Source organism: Oncorhynchus mykiss, chromosome 18, assembly GCF_013265735.2.
Source record: "Oncorhynchus mykiss isolate Arlee chromosome 18, USDA_OmykA_1.1, whole genome shotgun sequence".
Lineage (NCBI taxonomy): Eukaryota > Metazoa > Chordata > Actinopteri > Salmoniformes > Salmonidae > Oncorhynchus > Oncorhynchus mykiss.
In genome coordinates, this window is record NC_048582.1 from 57,332,802 (window position 1) to 57,351,978 (window position 19,177).

General features: G+C 43.3%; 2 protein-coding genes across 4 annotated transcripts in view; one reads left to right on the forward strand and one right to left on the reverse strand.

Moving 5' to 3' along the window:
- The window catches only part of tax1bp1a (Tax1 (human T-cell leukemia virus type I) binding protein 1a), a 43,533-nt gene extending 40,052 nt beyond the window's left edge, over positions 1 to 3,481 (forward strand). For all 3 annotated transcript variants that reach the window (XM_036953325.1, XM_036953324.1, XM_036953323.1), the window contains exons 16-17: positions 1,744 to 1,829; positions 2,101 to 3,481. In XM_036953325.1, coding sequence (XP_036809220.1) covers positions 1,744 to 1,829; positions 2,101 to 2,311 — 297 coding nt within the window. In that variant the 3' untranslated portion in view covers positions 2,312 to 3,481. The remainder of the gene's footprint in view (positions 1 to 1,743; positions 1,830 to 2,100) is intronic.
- A 59-nt stretch (positions 3,482 to 3,540) lies between these two features.
- The window catches only part of LOC110496580 (juxtaposed with another zinc finger protein 1), a 37,451-nt gene continuing 21,814 nt past the window's right edge, over positions 3,541 to 19,177 (reverse strand). The window contains exons 2-5 of the mRNA XM_021572551.2: positions 12,685 to 12,757; positions 8,390 to 8,586; positions 6,802 to 6,971; positions 3,541 to 6,386 (exon numbers count right to left, since the gene is read on the reverse strand). Coding sequence (XP_021428226.1) covers positions 6,210 to 6,386; positions 6,802 to 6,971; positions 8,390 to 8,586; positions 12,685 to 12,757 — 617 coding nt within the window. The 3' untranslated portion in view covers positions 3,541 to 6,209. The remainder of the gene's footprint in view (positions 6,387 to 6,801; positions 6,972 to 8,389; positions 8,587 to 12,684; positions 12,758 to 19,177) is intronic.

Below are 19,177 nucleotides of genomic sequence, written 5' to 3' on the forward strand. Positions count from 1 at the left end.
TGGGTATGACACTACAAGCTTGGCACACCTGTATTTGGGGAGTTTCTCCCATTCTTTTCTGTAGAAACTCTTAAGCTCTGTCAGGTTGGATGGGGAGCGTCGCTGCACAGCTATTTTCAGGTCTCTCCAGAGATATTCGATCGGGTACAAGTCCGGGCTCCGGCTGGGCCACTCAAGGACATTCAGAGACTTGTCCCAAAGCCACACCTATGTTGTCTTGGCAGTGTACTTAGGGTCGTTGTCCTGTTGGAAGGTGAACCTTCACCCCAGTTTGCGACCCTGAGCGCTCTGGAGCAGGTTTTCATCAAGGATGTCTCTGTACTTTGCTCCTTTCATCTTTGCCTCAATCCTGACTCGTCTCCCAGTCCCTGCGGCAGAAAAACATCCCAACACCATGATGCTGCCACCACCATGCTTCACCGTAGGGATGGTGCCAGGTTTCTTCCAGATGTGACGCTTGGCATTCAGGCCAAATAGTTAAATCTTGGTTTCATCAGACCAGAGAATCTTGTTCTCATGGTCTGAGAGTCCTTTAGGTGCCTTTTGGCAAACTCCGAGCGGGCTGTCATGTGCCTTTTACTGAGGAGTGGCTTCTGTCTGGCCACTACCATAAAGGCCTGATTAGTAGAGTGCTGCAGAGATGCTTGTCCTTCTGGATGGTTCTCCCATCTCCACAGAGGAACCTTGGATTTCTGTCAGCAGGTTTTTGGTTAGCTCCCTGACCATGGCCCTTCTTCCCCGATTGCTCAGTTTGGCCGGGCGGCCAGCTCTAGGAAGAGTCTTGGTGGTTCTAAACTTCTTCCATTTAAGAATGATGGAGGCCACAGAGTTCTTAGGGACCTTCAATGCTGCAGACATTTTTTGATACCCTTCCCCAGATCTGTGCCTCGACACAACCCTGTCTCGGAGCTCTACGGCTGATTCCTTCAACCTCATGGCTTGGTCTTTGCTCTGGCATGCACTGTCAGCTGTGGCACCTTATATAGACAGGTGTGTGCCTTTCCAAATCATGTCCAATCAATTGAATTTACCACAGGTGGATTCCAATCAAGTTGTAGAAACATCTCAAGCATTCTTTGTGATGGTGTCTATTCAATGGGTTTATTAAAGTGACATTGGCCCACGTCTACTCCTAAACTTGCTGGCATGTGTACAGGAGATATAAAAGGTCTGTCCCGGCAGGAATGTGCTATAAATGGGGACTGGATGAATTGGGATCCAAAAAATTGGCAGATCTTTATTTTAGTGGCAACGTTCCGTACAGTCTGTCTGTAAAGGGTATATAACAGAAGGACCCCAGGGTGGCCAGAGATGGAGTTCTTTTAAATAAAAGTCGAATTAACGTCTCCCACTCTGAGCTCGTTAGTGTTAGATTGACGTCCGCGGGGGCTGGATGAGGCTAATTGGTAGAAGTTGCCCTTGGGCGCAGACTTAGGATCAGTTTATCCTCCCCAAATCTTGTCCTCAAGCATTAGGGAAGGAAATGCTAAATTGACCTTAGATCAGTTACTACGGGCAACTTCATCTTACTTCTTACTTACATCCCAATGGTGTATTAGGAGGGCATCGCAGACACACACACACACACTGATCTTCACTGGTATCATGACCCTCTCCTCTCTAGCTCTATTAACGCTCTATTAACCTTTGAAGAGAGTCATCAGTGTTCAGACAGCCATGGTTTGAGAGAGTGTGTGTGTGTGTGTTGCATGCAGTAATGGTGTGTGTGTGTATATATTATAGGTCGGTGATGGGGAGCAGCCTGCCTGCAATCATCAGTCCAGCAGCAGACGCAACGACAACAGGAGCAGCTTCTGTTTTGACCCCAGGTAACAATCACACTCCACACAGACAATACACAAAATGCCATCCCAGCTTTACCAACACACACAAAACCTAACCCTACTCTCTCTGCTCCCTCTCTCTGCTCCCCCTCTGCTCCCTCCACCTCTCTGCTCCCTCTCTTCCCCTCTCTCCTGATCCTTTTCTCTCTGCTCCCTCTCTCTCACCACCTCGCTGTTCCCCCTCTCTCCTGACTCTCTACTCCCTCTCTCTCTCTCCTCCTCATCTATTATTTTCTATGCCCCCCCCTCCACTCAGTAATGAAGTCCACAAGCGCTGTCCGTTGTGCGAGGTGATCTTCCCGCCCCACTTTGAGCAGCGTAGTTTTGAGCAGCACGTGGAGAGCCACTGGAAGGTGTGTCCCGTGTGCTCTGAGCAGTTCCCCCTCGATTGCCATCAGCAGCTCTTCCAGAAGCACGTGCTCACACACTTTGATGGCCATGTGCTAAACTTCGACAACATGGAGTAACGGGGAGGGGTGTGTGTAAAAGGTTGGATTAAATTAGAATAATTCTAGGAACATGTGCTCAAATTGGGGTTTGGGATGATTTCATTTCAACTCTGACTAGGAGGGGAGATTACAAATCATCACATCAACAATTGAAAAATAATCTGGGGAAAATTACTCTTTTAAATGTTCTGAATTTAAATGGAATTAACTTCAATCCTGGCCTCACATGCTACCTTTCAGTTAAGTAAAGGTTAAATAATAAATAAATGCTACCTTTCAAAAACATCAAGGAGTGTGTAAGGGGGAATTTGTCAGTTCCGGTTTAGGGAAATAATCTTAAAAAATACTTTGCGTGAGAAGTTCGGATCACTTTGGTTTTGTCCCATGTTGATGATGTCATTTTTCTGCTTCGGGGTTGTAGTGTCATCACTGCATGTGTTTAGTATCCGTAGGATTCATCACTCCGTAGCCACACCTAGAAACAGGTGACATCCAGGGATGGGGAGTAGGTTGACGTTGCCTCTACATTGATCTAAGGTCCGTTTTGGGTTTTACCTAATGGTTAAGGTTGGGTAATCTGATCCTAGATCTGTGGTTAGGGGAAACGAATGTACAGCATGACAGACTCTTGTCAGCAAAAGACATTTAAAAAAATAAAAAACAGGAAATAGCACTACTGTTTAAATTCGACTGCACTAAAAATGCTTCATTATTCTGAATGTATGTATATATATGAGAAGTAGGACTATTATGGAGAAATGTGGCTGAATTGCTCATTACCTCAATGTTTTAGTAGTGACAGAATGATGGACCAATTGTTTTACTTCCTGGTCTCTGGATAGGCTAACATTCTCCTTCAGTAGGAGGGAAGGTAACTGGAAATATGACTGCTATAGAAAAAAAATACTGTACACCTGGCTATGGTCTCTTTCACTGTGTTAAGTCTATGTATGACCTGAGACTCATCTTTTCCTCCTTTGTCGGGGTCAGTTTCTGTTGGCTGTGCGTGCGTCTCCACATTGAGTCTCCTTTAGTTCTTGACATCTGTCTGAGATTTGACTGTTCTTTCCACGTGACCACAGTGCTGTACTTTTGGTTTCAAAGTTGCAGCTTTGAGAGTGAGTGTAGGTTTGTTTGTATGTGTGCATTAAAAATATCTTTATGAATAAAGTACACCTGTCAAATGGATACAATTGTCATTTTGTCTTTGGGGGTCACAACACACACCAATCAACCACAGACAGTTCTGGGCTCCAGAGTTTTTTTAATGTAATGGCATTTTACATTTATGAAGCAGCTTCTTGTATATAAAAGACAGTTTGACATAGTACACAGGTCTCCCTACTCATAACCTCTGCACAAATAGGAAACATATGAAAATATAATTTAAAAGCACTTAAGACACACATTACAATACATTCACTGTACACAGTATATCGAAATAGTCCCCCTCATACACACACGACTAATGTAATCCTCCCATCCCCACTAATACTGTTAAAGTGTAACCATGGTGACCTGCGTCTCCGATCCCTTGCCAGAAAGCTGCTACGGAGCCAAGGCTTCCAAGTACGGAAAACCCGGCACAGAGTCCGGAACGAGTTCTGTACGCCACACAAAAACACTACCCCAACGATGCTACCTTCCTCTTTCACTGACATTTTCTTTCTGTCTTGTATCCTGGGCCTGTGTTCAACACATCTCAGAGTAGGAGTACTGTTCTAGGATCAGGTCCCCCCCCTCCTACGATTTTAAAAGGAAAATCTGATCAGCATTCCTATTCTGAAATGCTTTGTGAATACGGGCCCTGACCTTAACGGCACTTTGCCACACTCATGTAAAGTGGGGTTGTGTGTGGTGGGGGACCGTCACACAACTGAATGACAGGTTAGAAATGTTTTGACAAAATGACTCCGCTGTACTCTGAAAGCATGATATCCCAACTGGATCACGTCCACCACTCTCCTGCTCTACAGGAGCAATGGGCAAGGCCTTGGTATGGCACTACTTTTGACCAGGGCCCATAGGAATAGGGTGCAATTTGGGACTCGCCCAGTGACCTGGCACTCACATTTGAGCCTCAGCCATAAATTGTAATACTATAGAGGACTAACAGAAAGAAGAATAACACTAGAAGCTCACTTACTGCAGAAAGACTCTCCTAAGAAGCAACTCACACTGACTACTGGAATGCTATGGTCTACAACGCAAGGCAATCAAAGGTTGTAGGTGTAATCTCTCGACACACACACATACTTTAAGACAAAAGCATGCACACACACTCACACTTGAGGCGCAATGAGACAGTATTCCCTTGACACTTTTGCGCGTCTCTAAGATGAAACCTTATGACAGTCTCTCTCCCCCTCAGGCACATGTCAATGTTTGGCAGTAGAGAGCTGTTGGCAATGATCATGGAAAAGTAACCAGAAACAATACTTGACAAATGGAATAGAATACAGTATGATGCCTCAACTGGTCTGCTCACACTAGTCTGGAATAACCTTTGAGAATACAGTATGACGCCTCAACTGGTCTGCTCACACTAGTCTGGAATAACCTTATAGAATACAGGATGGACAATACATTCCGGAATCATTGGGGATCAGTCCTATAACTGTTCTAGAACTGTGGGAATGAAGGGATTCAATACTTTCTCTGTTTCTCTATATGGGCCAAATGATAACATGAAATCTGCATGTAACTTCAGCGCAAATCGTGCATTAAATAGCAATAGGAGAAACCATTTTTGTTTTGTACACAGATCTGAAGTTAGAATTCAAGCCCTAGTCAGTTTGTTTTTTTTGCTGCTGGGAATATCTAGACCTGAGGTCACCTAGCTGTTTCAACTTTGAACTATGACACCACAGAACAGATTGTCTCAGGGGGTTGAGGAATGAAACACACTTATCGATAAAATATCTGGAAAATATATTGAAAAATAAAGTATAAAATAAAGCAACTATTTTGTATATGGTTATGAATACTTATATATTTGTATATACACACACCTATTGTTTATATATCTATATATAGACTGTAAAACACAACTCCATTCATCCACTCCTCTTGCCCTCATCCTTCTCTCACATTACTCTTTTTTTTATATATTTTTTTTTACAGTTAGCACCGTATGTCAATACAAAAAGTAAGGACAATTGTTGTGATAGCATAAGAATGTGCAAATGTACAACAACAAAACTAAGCCTATAGAGATAGCATGTCAAAACCATACAACATAATACAAGACAAAGTCTAAACAACTTAAAGCATGCACTAGATCCTTTAGTGTGAGGCAAGAAGGGATAGGGGTCTGGGTTGTCACCCCTAAGATAGGGGTTTGGGGTTGTCATCCCTAAGATTAGGCCAGAGGGGATAAGGGTTGTCACCCCTAAGATTAGGCCAGAGGGGATAAGGGTTGTCACCCCTAAGATTAGGCCAGCGGGGATAGGGGTTGTCAGCCCTAAGATTGGGCCAGAGGGGATAAGGGTTGTCACCCCTAAGATTAGGCCAGCGGGGATAGGGGTTGTCAGCCCTAAGATTGGGCCAGAAGGGATAGGGGTTTGGGTTGTCACCCCTATGTTGGGCCAGAAGGGATAGGGGTTTGGGTTGTCACCCCTATGTTGGGCCAGAAGGGATAGGGGTTTGGGTTGTCACCCCTATGTTGGGCCAGAAGGGATAGGGGTTTGGGTTGTCACCCCTATGTTGGGCCAGAAGGGATAGGGGTTTGGGTTGTCACCCCTATGTTGGGCCAGAAGGGATAGGGATATGTTTTGGGTGGTTGGGAGTGGTGAGGTGGATATTGACAATTGAAAAGGTTTGGGGTGGTTGGGTGGGTAGTGCTGGTGAGGAATAGGGTAATGTTTGGGGGGTATACATGGTGGGGTGTGACCAGGGGTTGTCACGATGATCGTCTCTAGCCCTGCATCTTGCGGATGATGTCGGCGGAGACAGGCGGGTGGAAGTTGATGGTGTGGTGTCTCAGGCCCTGGGACGTCTTGTAGCTCTTCCCACAGCGGCACTTGAAGGGTTTCCGCACACGGATCTGTGTCCGGTGGCCGTTCTTGGCATGGTATTTAATACCGTTCACATTCTGAATGACGGGGAGAGACATTATCAGGAGGGCAACAGGAGGACCCTGGGCTGGGCTAGCGGTTTAAGACTCTGCCTCCAGAATACCTGTGCAAGTGTGGGTTTAAATTCAAATGACTGCTGTTCTAACACACCCCCTCCTCCCATCCTTACTATCCCATCTAATAAATTAAAAAAGGAATACAAATAATAATTTCCCTTTACATTTTCTCAGTGAGGATCCTGAAAAGCAACATCCAGGAACAACATTGCAAACGTTGACATTGCTAGAGGAAGATCCTGTATTGAAGTGAAAACCTCCAGTACTCAGATCATAGGCTATACTGAACTGATATATAGATGACTAGAGTATAGCAGAAGAATAGAGCTAGGTACCACATACAGTGAAGTGAGCTGGGGCTCAGTGTGTACTGCACCTTGTATCTCTTCTTGCAGCCAGGCACAGGGCAGGCGAAGGGTTTCTCCTCTCCTCCATTCATACACATGGAGCTGAGGATAGACTCGGAGCTGATGGCACTCTCCGTGGTCCAGGACTCATCACTGTCTGACTCCTCATAGTCCACCTCCTCATCGTCATACTCACTGCCTGGAGGGGGAACACACACAGAGAGTAAGGAGACGCAGAGAACATAACTATAGGGGAAACACAGACAGTTACATCTGTCTATCGTCTCAAGGAGAGGGGCAGAGAGGGAGAGGGGAATTTGATGGAACTAGCACAGGGGAGGGTTTGGTGTATGTGTGTGTGAGTCAGGGGAACCCAGGGGGAGGGGGTTGGCTCCCTGAAAGAGATCATTAAGTGGGAGGTATCCTCGTTGCTTTGCCTGGAAAAAGTGCACAACTTTTTCCACTCTCACACTGACTATTACAACCCCATCCCACACTGTACCCCCACCATTACACAGGAAACACTTCACCTCAGCAGGAGGAAGTGGATGGCACCCTGGCACATGTTAAAAGGATTTCAACAAGGGTGTGTGTGGGTGCGTGGTTGTGTAAGCGCAGACCTAATGCTGCGATTGGAAACATTTGGGCAGGAATTGCACATCTGCTTTTGGGCTCTGACACACACACACACACACACACAGTGCAATTCCCAATAGGAAGTGCGACTCCCAATAGGGATGTTCCATTGACCCTCAGTCTAGAACACTCCCAATAGGAATGTTCCATTGAGCCTCAGTCTAGAACACTCCCAATAGGAATGTTCCATTGAGCCTCAGTCTAGAACACTCCCAATAGGAATGTTCCATTGAGCCTCAGTCTAGAACACTCCCAATAGGAATGTTCCATTGAGCCTCAGTCTAGAACACTCCCAATAGGAATGTTCCATTGAGCCTCAGTCTAGAACACTCCCAATAGGAATGTTCCATTGAGCCTCAGTCTAGAACACTCCCAATAGGAATGTTCCATTGAGCCTCAGTCTAGAACACTCCCAATAGGAATGTTCCATTGACCCTCAGTCTAGAACACTCCTAATAGGAATGTTCCATTGAGCCTCAGTCTAGAACACTCCCAATAGGAATGTTCCATTGAGCCTCAGTCTAGAACACTAGAGGCAAAGCCATTTAGAAGACACTTTTATCCAAAGAGACTTACAGTAGTGGGTGCATACATTTCCTGATGGGTGAACGCAGCGATAAACACACTCACAATCCTGGAGTTGCGATCACCATGTTTTACCCAGTGCGTCACACAGGACCACAAGGGGCCATACATCTTCAGTAGGGCCAAGACGATACCAGTGTTACAATATTTTTTCCATGGCAAAAATGAAAACCCGAAGCAGACCCAATTCTTTGGTCCTTTAAAAACTGTCTGTATGTAAAATATTGTGTGTCATTACTTGGAAAATAAATACATGTGACTCTGAATGACAACAAAATTATGTTTGTTTCCAACATTAGGGCGGTTAAAAAAAATATTATTTTTAAAAGGTTACATCCAATTATCACAATACTGGTATCATCCAGGCGCTAATCATAAGTGTCCACTTTCTCTTACCTGTGGGTGTGCTGCTACGGAAGGAGGAGGAGGGTGTGATGGGTGGAGTCACGGGAGGAGTCAGGTTGCCGTTGCTGTGGCGTGGAGGCGTGGCCACGCTGTTTCGAGACACACCCCCTGTGATTGACAGGGAAAGTTTGGGCGTGGCCCGCTTCTTCAAGGTCTCCTGCTCCCGACGCGCTGCATCTGTCATGAACCTGGACACACATTACATGTTACACACACCTACAAATAAACATGACTTAAATGATAATAAAGTAGTTTCTCCCTCCCTCCCTCGCCCTAGTAGGAAGTCTACTACAGTGAAAAAAGTATTTGATCCCCTGCTGATTTTGTACGTTTGCCCACTGACTAAGAAATGATCCGTCTATAATTTTAATGGTAGGTTTATTTGAACAGTGAGAGACAGAATAGCAACAACAAAAAATCCAGAAAAATGCATGTCAAAAATGTTATAAATTGATTTGCATTTTAATGAGGGAAATAAGTATTTGACCCCTCTGCAAAACATGACTTAGTACTTGGTGGCAAAACCCTTGTTAGCAAGGCGTTTCTTGTAGTTGGCCACCAGGTTTGCACACATCTCAGGAGGGATTTTGTCCCACTCCTCTTTGCAGATCTTCTCCAAGTCATTAAGGTTTCGAGGCTGACGTTTGGCAACTCGAACCTTCAGCTCCCTCCACAGACTTTCTATGGGATTAAGGTCTGGAGACTGGCTAGGCCACTCCAGGACCTTAATGTGCTTCTCCTTGAGCCACTCCTTTGTTGCCTTGGCCGTGTGTTTTGGGTCATTGTCATGCTGGAATACCCATCCACGACCCATTTTCAATGCCCTGGCTGAGGGAAGGCAGTTCTTACCCAAGATTTGACGGTACATGGCCCTGTCCATCGTCCCTTTGATGCGGTGCAGTTGTCCTGTCCCCTTAGCAGAAAAACACCACCAAAGCATAATGTTTCCACCTCCATGTTTGACGGTGGGGATGGTGTTCTTGGGGTCATAGGCAGCATTCCTCCTCCTCCAATCACGACGAGTTGAGTTGATGCCAAAGAGCTCCATTTTGGTCTCATCTGACCACAACACTTTCACCCAGTTATCCTCTGAATCATACAGATGTTCATTGGCAAACTTCAGACGGGCATGTATATGTGCTTTCTTGAGAAGGGGGACCTTGCAGGTGCTGCAGGATTTCAGTCCTTCACGGCATAGTGTGTTACCAATTGTTTTCTTGGTGACTCTGGTCCCAGCTGCCTTGAGATCATTGACAAGATCCTCCCGTGTAGTTCTGGGCTGATTCCTCACCGTTCTCATGATCATTGCAACTCCACATGGTGAGATCTTGCATGGAGCCCCTGGCCGAGGGAGATTGACAGTTCTTTTGTGTTTCTTCCATTTGCGAATAATCGCACCAACTGTTGTCACCTTCTCACCAAGCTGCTTGGCGATGGTCTTGTAGCCCATTCCAGCCTTGTGTAGGTCTACAATCTTGTCCCTGACATCCTTGGAGAGCTCTTTGGTTTTGGCCATGGTGGAGAGTTTGGAATCTGATTGATTGCTTAAGTGGACTTTTATACAGGTAACAAACTGTGATTAGGAGCACTCCCTTTAAGAGTGTGCTCCTAATCTCAGCTCGTTACCTGTATAAAAGTCAAATGACTTATTTCCCTCATTAAAATGCAAATCAATTTATAACATTTTTGGCATGTGTTTTTCTGGATTTTTTTGTTGTTATTCTGTCTCTCACTGTTCAAATAAATCTACCATTAAAATTATAGACTGATAATTTCTTGTTGTTGTTTAATTTCTCAAACAAACAAAATCCGCAGGGGATCAAATACTTTTCCCCCTCACTGTATGTGCAGCTCACCCTGCACGAACATAAATAACGTGAGCATGTCTACCTCTGCTAAGCTTCCCAGTAAAGCAAATAAAGAAATCAAGCACCCCAGAAAAGTGCTAAAAATTGCCCAAGTTAACATATGTACAGTTATTCCTCCTTTAAAAGTTGCGTCATAGTGCGGCATCCATTGCGGGCTGCTGCAGCATTCTGTGGCACGTTATCTATTTGTCAGCCATTTTTTCCTGTTAATGCAAGTTATTGCTAGTTTGACCACCAGAGGGCATATTTGAGAAGCATTTGATAGTCTTCCATATTGCAGTTCAATTAAGAATTTGTTCTTAACTGATTCCACATGTGTTATTTCATAGTTGTGATGTCTTCACTATTTTGGTCTTCACTAGTCAGAAGTTTACATACACTTACGTTGGAGTCATTAAAACTCATTTTTCAACCAGTCCACAAATATCTTGTTAACAAGCTATAGTTTTTGCAAGTCAGTTAGGACATCTACTTTGTGCATGACAAGTAATTTTTCCAACAATTGTTTACAGACAGATTATTTCACTTATAATTCACTGTATCACAATTCCAGTGGGTCAGAAGTTTACATACACGAAGTTGACTGTGCCTTTAAACAGCTTGGAAAATTCCAGAAAATTATGTCATGGCTTTAGAAGCTTCTGATAGGCTAATTGACATAATTTGAGTCAATTGGAGGTGTACCTGTGGATGTATTTCAAGGCCTACCTTCAGTGCCTCTTTGCTTGACATCATGGGAAAATCAAAAGAAATCAGCCAAGACCTCAGAAAAAAATTGTAGACCTCCACAAGTCTGGTTCATCCTTGGGAGCAACTTCCAAATGCCTGAAGGTACCACGTTCATCTGTACAAACAATAGTATGCAAGTATAAACGCCATGGGACCACACACCCGTCATACCGCTCAGGAAGGAGACATCTCTGTCTCCTAGAGATGAACGTACTTTGGTGCGAAAAGTGCAAATCAATCACAGAACAGCAGCAAAGGACCTTGTGAAGATGCTGGAGGAAACGGGTACAAAAGTATCTATAGCCACAGTAAAACGAGTCCTATATCGACATAACCTGGAAGGCGAAGAAGCCACTGCTCCAAAACCACCATAAAAAACCCAGACTACGGTTTGCAACTGCACATGGGGACAAAGATCGTACTTTTTGGAGAAATGTCCTCTGGTCTGATGAAACAAAAATATAACTGTTTGGCCATAATGACCATCATTATGTTTGGAGGAAAAAGGGGGATGCTCACAAGCCAAAGATCACCATCCCAACCGTGAAGCACGGGGGTGGCAGCATCATGTTGTGGGGGTGCTTTGCTGCCGGAGGGACTGGTTCACTTCACAAAATAGATGACATCATGAGGTAGGAAAATTATGTGGATATATTGAAGCAACATCTCAAGACATCAGTCAGGAAGTTAAAGCTTGGTCGCAAATGGGTCTTCCAAATGGACAATGACCCCAAGCATACTTCCAAAGTTGTGGCAAAATGGCTTAAGGACAACAAAGTCAAGGTATTGGAGTGGCCATCACAAAGCCCTGACCTCAAACATATAGACAATTTGTGGGCAGAACTGAAAAAGTGTGTGCGAGCAAGGCCTACAAACCTGACTCAGTTACATCAGCTCTGTCAGGAAGAATGGGCCAAAATTCTCCCAACTTATTGTGGGAAGCTTGTGGAAGGCTACCCGAAACGTTTGACCCAAGTTGAACAATTTAAGGAAACGCTACCAAATACTAATTGAGTGTATGTAAACTTCTGACCCACTGGGAATGTGATGAAAGAAATAAAAGCTGAAATAAATAATTCTCTCTACTATTATTCTGACATTTCACATTCTTAGTATCACCACTTTATTTTAACTGACCTAAGACAGGGGATTTTTACTAGGATTAAATGTCAGGAATTGTGAAAAACTGAGTTTAAATGTATTTGGCTAAGGTGTATGTAAACTTCAGATGTCAACTGTAATATTTGAAATTGGATATAACTGTCTTAATGTGGCTGGACCCCATGAAAAGTAGTTGCTGCCTTGGCAGAAGAAGTTGTATCCGATGTTCTGCTTGACAGAAGCATGTTTCTCCAAACCATATTGGTGTTTAAAAGCCTGAAGAAAACCAAGGATGTGGTAAAAGTGAAGGTAGGAACTGTCCTGTGTGCTAATCTTTGTGTCAATGCTCCATCAGTAGAGCTGCCCTCTATAGAGTGAATGTGTGTGCGTGGCATTTACTTGTGTATCAGTGGAGGCTGCTGAGGGGAGGGTGGCTCATAATAAATGGCTGGAACGGTGCGAATGTAATGGCATCAAACACATGGAAACTATGTGTTTGGTACCGTTCCACTAATTCAGCTCCAGCCATTACCACGAGCCTGTCCTCCCCAATAAGGTGCCACCAACCTCCTGTGGTATGTATGTTACCTGTTGATGTAGCTCAGGGCCAGGTAAGTGGGCTGTTGTTGCTCCTGTTTCTCCAGAACACGAGGATCTGTGTCTGAGAGAGAAAGAGAGAGAGAGAAAGAGGTGCAAGAGAGAGCGAGAGGGACAAGAGAGAGTGGCAAGAGAGAGAGAGAGAGGGGCAAGAGAGAGAGAGAGAGAGGGGCAGAGAGAGAGAGAGGGGTGGTTAGTGTAAAATAGATTCATTCAACTTAAATGAGGACATACATACTGAAAGATTTCAAGACTCAGAATGTATCAGCATGGTACATGAGAAGCCCAAGGGGAGACAACCTGGTAGCAAACATCCAGTCCAGTACACCAGCTTTACTGAAAGTGCTTGTATATGAAGGGTTCGGGTAAGTATGATTTATGGAGGAAATCAGTAAGGTGAATTGGGTGTATGTCTGTCTCCCTCTCTCTGTGTGTGGAGGGCGGTTGGATATATACGGATAATAAATAGGCTGCATTAGTAAAGAGATTCCCTGTCCTGTCAATTGTAGCAGGGGGTTGACTATGTAGCACCATGGTACAGAGAGGGTTATGTAACCAAGAACACTGTACATAGTACCATGTTACAGAGAGGGTTATGTAACCAATAACACTGTACATATGTAACCAAGAACACTGTACATAGTACCATGTTACAGAGAGGGTTATGTAACCAAGAACACTGTACATATGTAACCAAGAACACTGTACATAGTACCATGTTACAGAGAGGGTTATGTAACCAAGAACACTGTACATATGTAACCAAGAACACTGTACAGAGCACCATGGTACAGAGAGGGTTATGTAACCAATAACACTGTACATATGTAACCAAGAACACTGTACATAGTACCATGTTACAGAGAGGGTTATGTAACCAAGAACACTGTACATATGTAACCAAGAACACTGTACATAGTACCATGTTACAGAGAGGGTTATGTAACCAAGAACACTGTACATATGTAACCAAGAACACTGTACAGAGCACCATGGTACAGAGAGGGTTATGTAACCAAGAACACTGTACATATGTAACCAAGAACACTGTACAGAGCACCATGGTACAGAGAGGGTTATGTAACCAAGAACACTGTACATATGTAACCAAGAACACTGTACAGAGCACCATGGTACAGAGAGGGTTATGTAACCAAGAACACTGTACATAGTACCATGTTACAGAGAGGGTTATGTAACCAATAACACTGTACATAGCACCATGGTACAGAGAGGGTTATGTAACCAATAACACAGCACCATGGTACAGAGAGGGTTAAGTAACCAAGAACACTGTACATAGTACCATGGTACAGAGAGGGTTAAGTAACCAATAACACTGTACATAGTACCATGGTACAGAGAGGGTTATGTAACCAAGAACACTGTACAGAGCACCATGGTACAGAGAGGGTTATGTAACCAAGAACACTGTACATATGTAACCAAGAACACTGTACAGAGCACCATGGTACAGAGAGGGTTATGTAACCAAGAACACTGTACATATGTAACCAAGAACACTGTACAGAGCACCATGGTACAGAGAGGGTTATGTAACCAAGAACACTGTACATAGTACCATGTTACAGAGAGGGTTATGTAACCAATAACACTGTACATATGCAACCAAGAACACTGTACATAGTACCATGTTACAGAGAGGGTTATGTAACCAATAACACTGTACATAGTACCATGGTACAGAGAGGGTTATGTAACCAATAACACTGTACATAGCACCATGTTACAGAGAGGGTTATGTAACCAATAACACTGTACATAGTACCATGGTACAGAGAGGGTTATGTAACCAATAACACTGTACAGAGCACCATGGTACAGAGAGGGTTATGTAACCAATAACACTGTACATAGTACCATGGTACAGAGAGGGTTATGTAACCAATAACACTGTACATAGTACCATGGAACAGAGAGGGTTATGTAACCAATAACACTGTACAGAGCACCATGGTATAGAGAGGGTTATGTAACCAATAACACTGTACATATGTAACCAAGAACGCTGTACAGAGCACCATGGTACAGAGAGGGTTATGTAACCAATAACACTGTACATAGTACCATGGTACAGAGAGGGTTATGTAACCAATAACACTGTACATAGCACCATGGTACAGAGAGGGTTATGTAACCAATAACACTGTACATATGTAACCAAGAACACTGTACAGAGCACCATGGTACAGAGAGGGTTATGTAACCAATAACACTGTACAGAGCACCATGGTACAGAGAGGGTTATGTAACCAAGAACACTGTACATACGTAACCAAGAACACTGTACAGAGCACCATGGTACAGAGAGGGTTATGTAACCAATAACACTGTACATAGCACCATGGTACAGAGAGGGTTAAGTAACCAATAACACTGTACATAGTACCATGGTACAGAGAGGGTTAAGTAACCAAGAACACTGTACATAGTACCATGGTACAGAGAGGGTTATGTAACCAATAACACTGTACATAGCACCATGGTACAGAGAGGGTTATGTAACCAATAACACTGTACATAGCACCATGGTACAGAGAGGGTTATGTAACCAATAACAATGTACATATGTAAACAAGAACACTGTACAGAGCACCATGGTACAGAGAGGGTTATGTAACCAATAACACTGTACATAGCACCATGGTACAGAGAGGGTTATGTAACCAAGAACACTGTACATATGTAACCAAGAACACTGTACAGAGCACCATGGTACAGAGAGGGTTATGTAACCAATAACACTGTACATAGCACCATGGTACAGAGAGGGTTATGTAACCAATAACACTGTACATAGCACCATGGTACAGAGAGGGTTATGTAACCAATAACACTGTACATATGTAACCAAGAACACTGTACATAGTACCATGGTACAGCGAGGGTTATGTAACCAATAACACAGTACATAGTACCATGGTACAGAGAGGGTTAAGTAACCAATAACACTGTACATATGTAACCAAGAACACTGTACATAGCACCATGGTACAGAGAGGGTTATGTAACCAAGAACACTGTACATAGTACCATGGTACAGAGAGGGTTAAGTAACCAATAACACAGCACCATGGTACAGAGAGGGTTAAGTAACCAATAACACTGTACATAGCACCATGGTACAGAGAGGGTTAAGTAACCAATAACACTGTACATAGCACCATGGTACAGAGAGGGTTATGTAACCAATAACACTGTACATAGCACCATGGGACAGAGAGGGTTAAGTAACCAATAACACAGCACCATGGTACAGAGAGGGTTATGTAACCAATAACACTGTACAGAGCACCATGGTACAGAGAGGGTTAAGTAACCAATAACACTGTACATAGCACCATGGTACAGAGAGGGTTATGTAACCAATAACACTGTACATAGTACCATGGTACAGAGAGGGTTAAGTAACCAATAACACTGTACATAGTACCATGGTACAGAGAGGGTTAAGTAACCAAGAACACTGTACATAGTACAGAGAGGGTTATGTAACCAATAACACTGTACAGAGCACCATGGTACAGAGAGGGTTATGTAACCAAGAACACTGTACATAGTACCATGGTACAGAGAGGGTTAAGTAACCAATAACACTGTACATAGTACAGAGAGGGTTATGTAACCAATAACACTGTACATAGCACCATGGTACAGAGAGGGTTATGTAACCAAGAACACTGTACATATGTAACCAAGAACACTGTACATAGTACCATGGTACAGCGAGGGTCATGTAACCAATAACACTGTACATAGTACCATGGTACAGAGAGGGTTATGTAACCAATAACACTGTACATAGCACCATGGTACAGAGAGGGTTATGTAACCAATAACACTGTACATATGTAACCAATAACACTGTACATAGTACCATGGTACAGAGAGGGTTAAGTAACCAAGAACACTGTACATAGTACCATGGTACAGAGAGGGTTATGTAACCAATAACACTGTACATATGTAACCAAGAACACTGTACATATGTAACCAATAACACTGTACATAGCACCATGGTACAGAGGGGGTTATGTAACCAATAACACTGTACATAGTACCATGGTACAGAGAGGGTTATGTAACCAATAACACTGTACATAGCACCATGGTACAGAGAGGGTTAAGTAACCAAGAACACTGTACATATGTAACCAAGAACACTGTACATATGTAACCAATAACACTGTACATAGCACCATGGTACAGAGAGGGTTATGTAACCAATAACACTGTACAGAGCACCATGGTACAGAGAGGGTTATGTAACCAAGAACACTGTACATATGTAACCAATAACACTGTACAGAGCACCATGGTATAGAGAGGGTTATGTAACCAATAACACTGTACATATGTAACCAAGAACACTGTACATAGTACCATGGTACAGAGAGGGTTATGTAACCAATAACACTGTACATAGCACCATGGTACAGAGAGGGTTATGTAACCAATAACACTGTACATAGCACCATGGTACAGAGAGGGTTATGTAACCAATAACAATGTACATATGTAACCAAGAACACTGTACAGAGCACCATGGTACAGAGAGGGTTATGTAACCAATAACACTGTACATAGCACCATGGTACAGAGTTGGTTATGTAACCAATAACACTGTACAGAACACCATGGTACAGAGAGGGTTATGTAACCAATAACACTGTACATAGCACCATGGTACAGAGAGGGTTATGTAACCAATAACACTGTACATAGCACCATGGTACAGAGAGGGTTATGTAACCAATAACACTGTACATATGTAACCAAGAACACTGTACATAGTACCATGGTACAGCGAGGGTTATGTAACCAATAACACTGTACATAGTACCATGGTACAGAGAGGGTTAAGTAACCAATAACACTGTACATATGTAACCAAGAACACTGTACATAGCACCATGGTACAGAGAGGGTTATGTAACCAAGAACACTGTACATAGTACCATGGTACAGAGAGGGTTAAGTAACCAATAACACAGCACCATGGTACAGAGAGGGTTAAGTAACCAATAACACTGTACATAGCACCATGGTACAGAGAGGGTTATGTAACCAATAACACTGTACATAGTGCCATGGTACAGAGAGGGTTAAGTAACCAATAACACTGTACATAGCACCATGGTACAGAGAGGGTTATGTAACCAATAACACTGTACATAGCACCATGGTACAGAGAGGGTTAAGTAACCAATAACACAGCACCATGGTACAGAGAGGGTTATGTAACCAATAACACTGTACAGAGCACCATGGTACAGAGAGGGTTAAGTAACCAATAACACTGTACATAGCACCATGGTACAGAGAGGGTTATGTAACCAATAACACTGTACATAGTACCATGGTACAGAGAGGGTTAAGTAACCAATAACACTGTACATAGTACCATGGTACAGAGAGGGTTAAGTAACCAATAACACTGTACATAGTACAGAGAGGGTTATGTAACCAATAACACTGTACATAGCACCATGGTACAGAGAGGGTTATGTAACCAAGAACACTGTACATATGTAACCAAGAACACTGTACAGAGTACCATGGTACAGCGAGGGTCATGTAACCAATAACACTGTACATAGTACCATGGTACAGAGAGGGTTATGTAACCAATAACACTGTACATAGCACCATGGTACAGAGAGGGTTATGTAACCAATAACACTGTACATATGTAACCAAGATCACTGTACATAGTACCATGGTACAGAGAGGGTTATGTAACCAATAACACTGTATATAGTACCATGGTACAGAGAGGGTTAAGTAACCAAGAACACTGTACATAGTACCATGGTACAGAGAGGGTTATGTAACCAATAACACTGTACATATGTAACCAAGAACACTGTACATAGTACCATGGTACAGCGAGGGTTATGTAACCAATAACACTGTACATAGTACCATGGTACAGAGAGGGTTATGTAACCAAGAACACTGTACATAGCACCATGGTATAGAGAGGGTTATGTAACCAAGAACACTGTACATAGCACCATGGTATAGAGAGGGTTATGTAACCAATAACACTGTACATAGTACCATGGTACAGAGAGGGTTATGTAACCAATAACACTGTACATAGCACCATGGTACAGAGAGGGTTATGTAGCCAAGAACACTGTACATATGTAACCAATAACACTGTACATAGCACCATGGTACAGAGGGGGTTATGTAACCAAGAACACTGTACATAGTACCATGGTACAGAGAGGGTTATGTAACCAATAACACTGTACATAGCACCATGGTACAGAGGGGGTTATGTAACCAAGAACACTGTACATAGTACCATGGTACAGAGAGGGTTATGTAACCAATAACACTGTACATAGCACCATGGTACAGAGAGGGTTATGTAACCAATAACACTGTACAGAGCACCATGGTACAGAGAGGGTTATGTAACCAAGAACACTGTACATAGCACCATGGTACA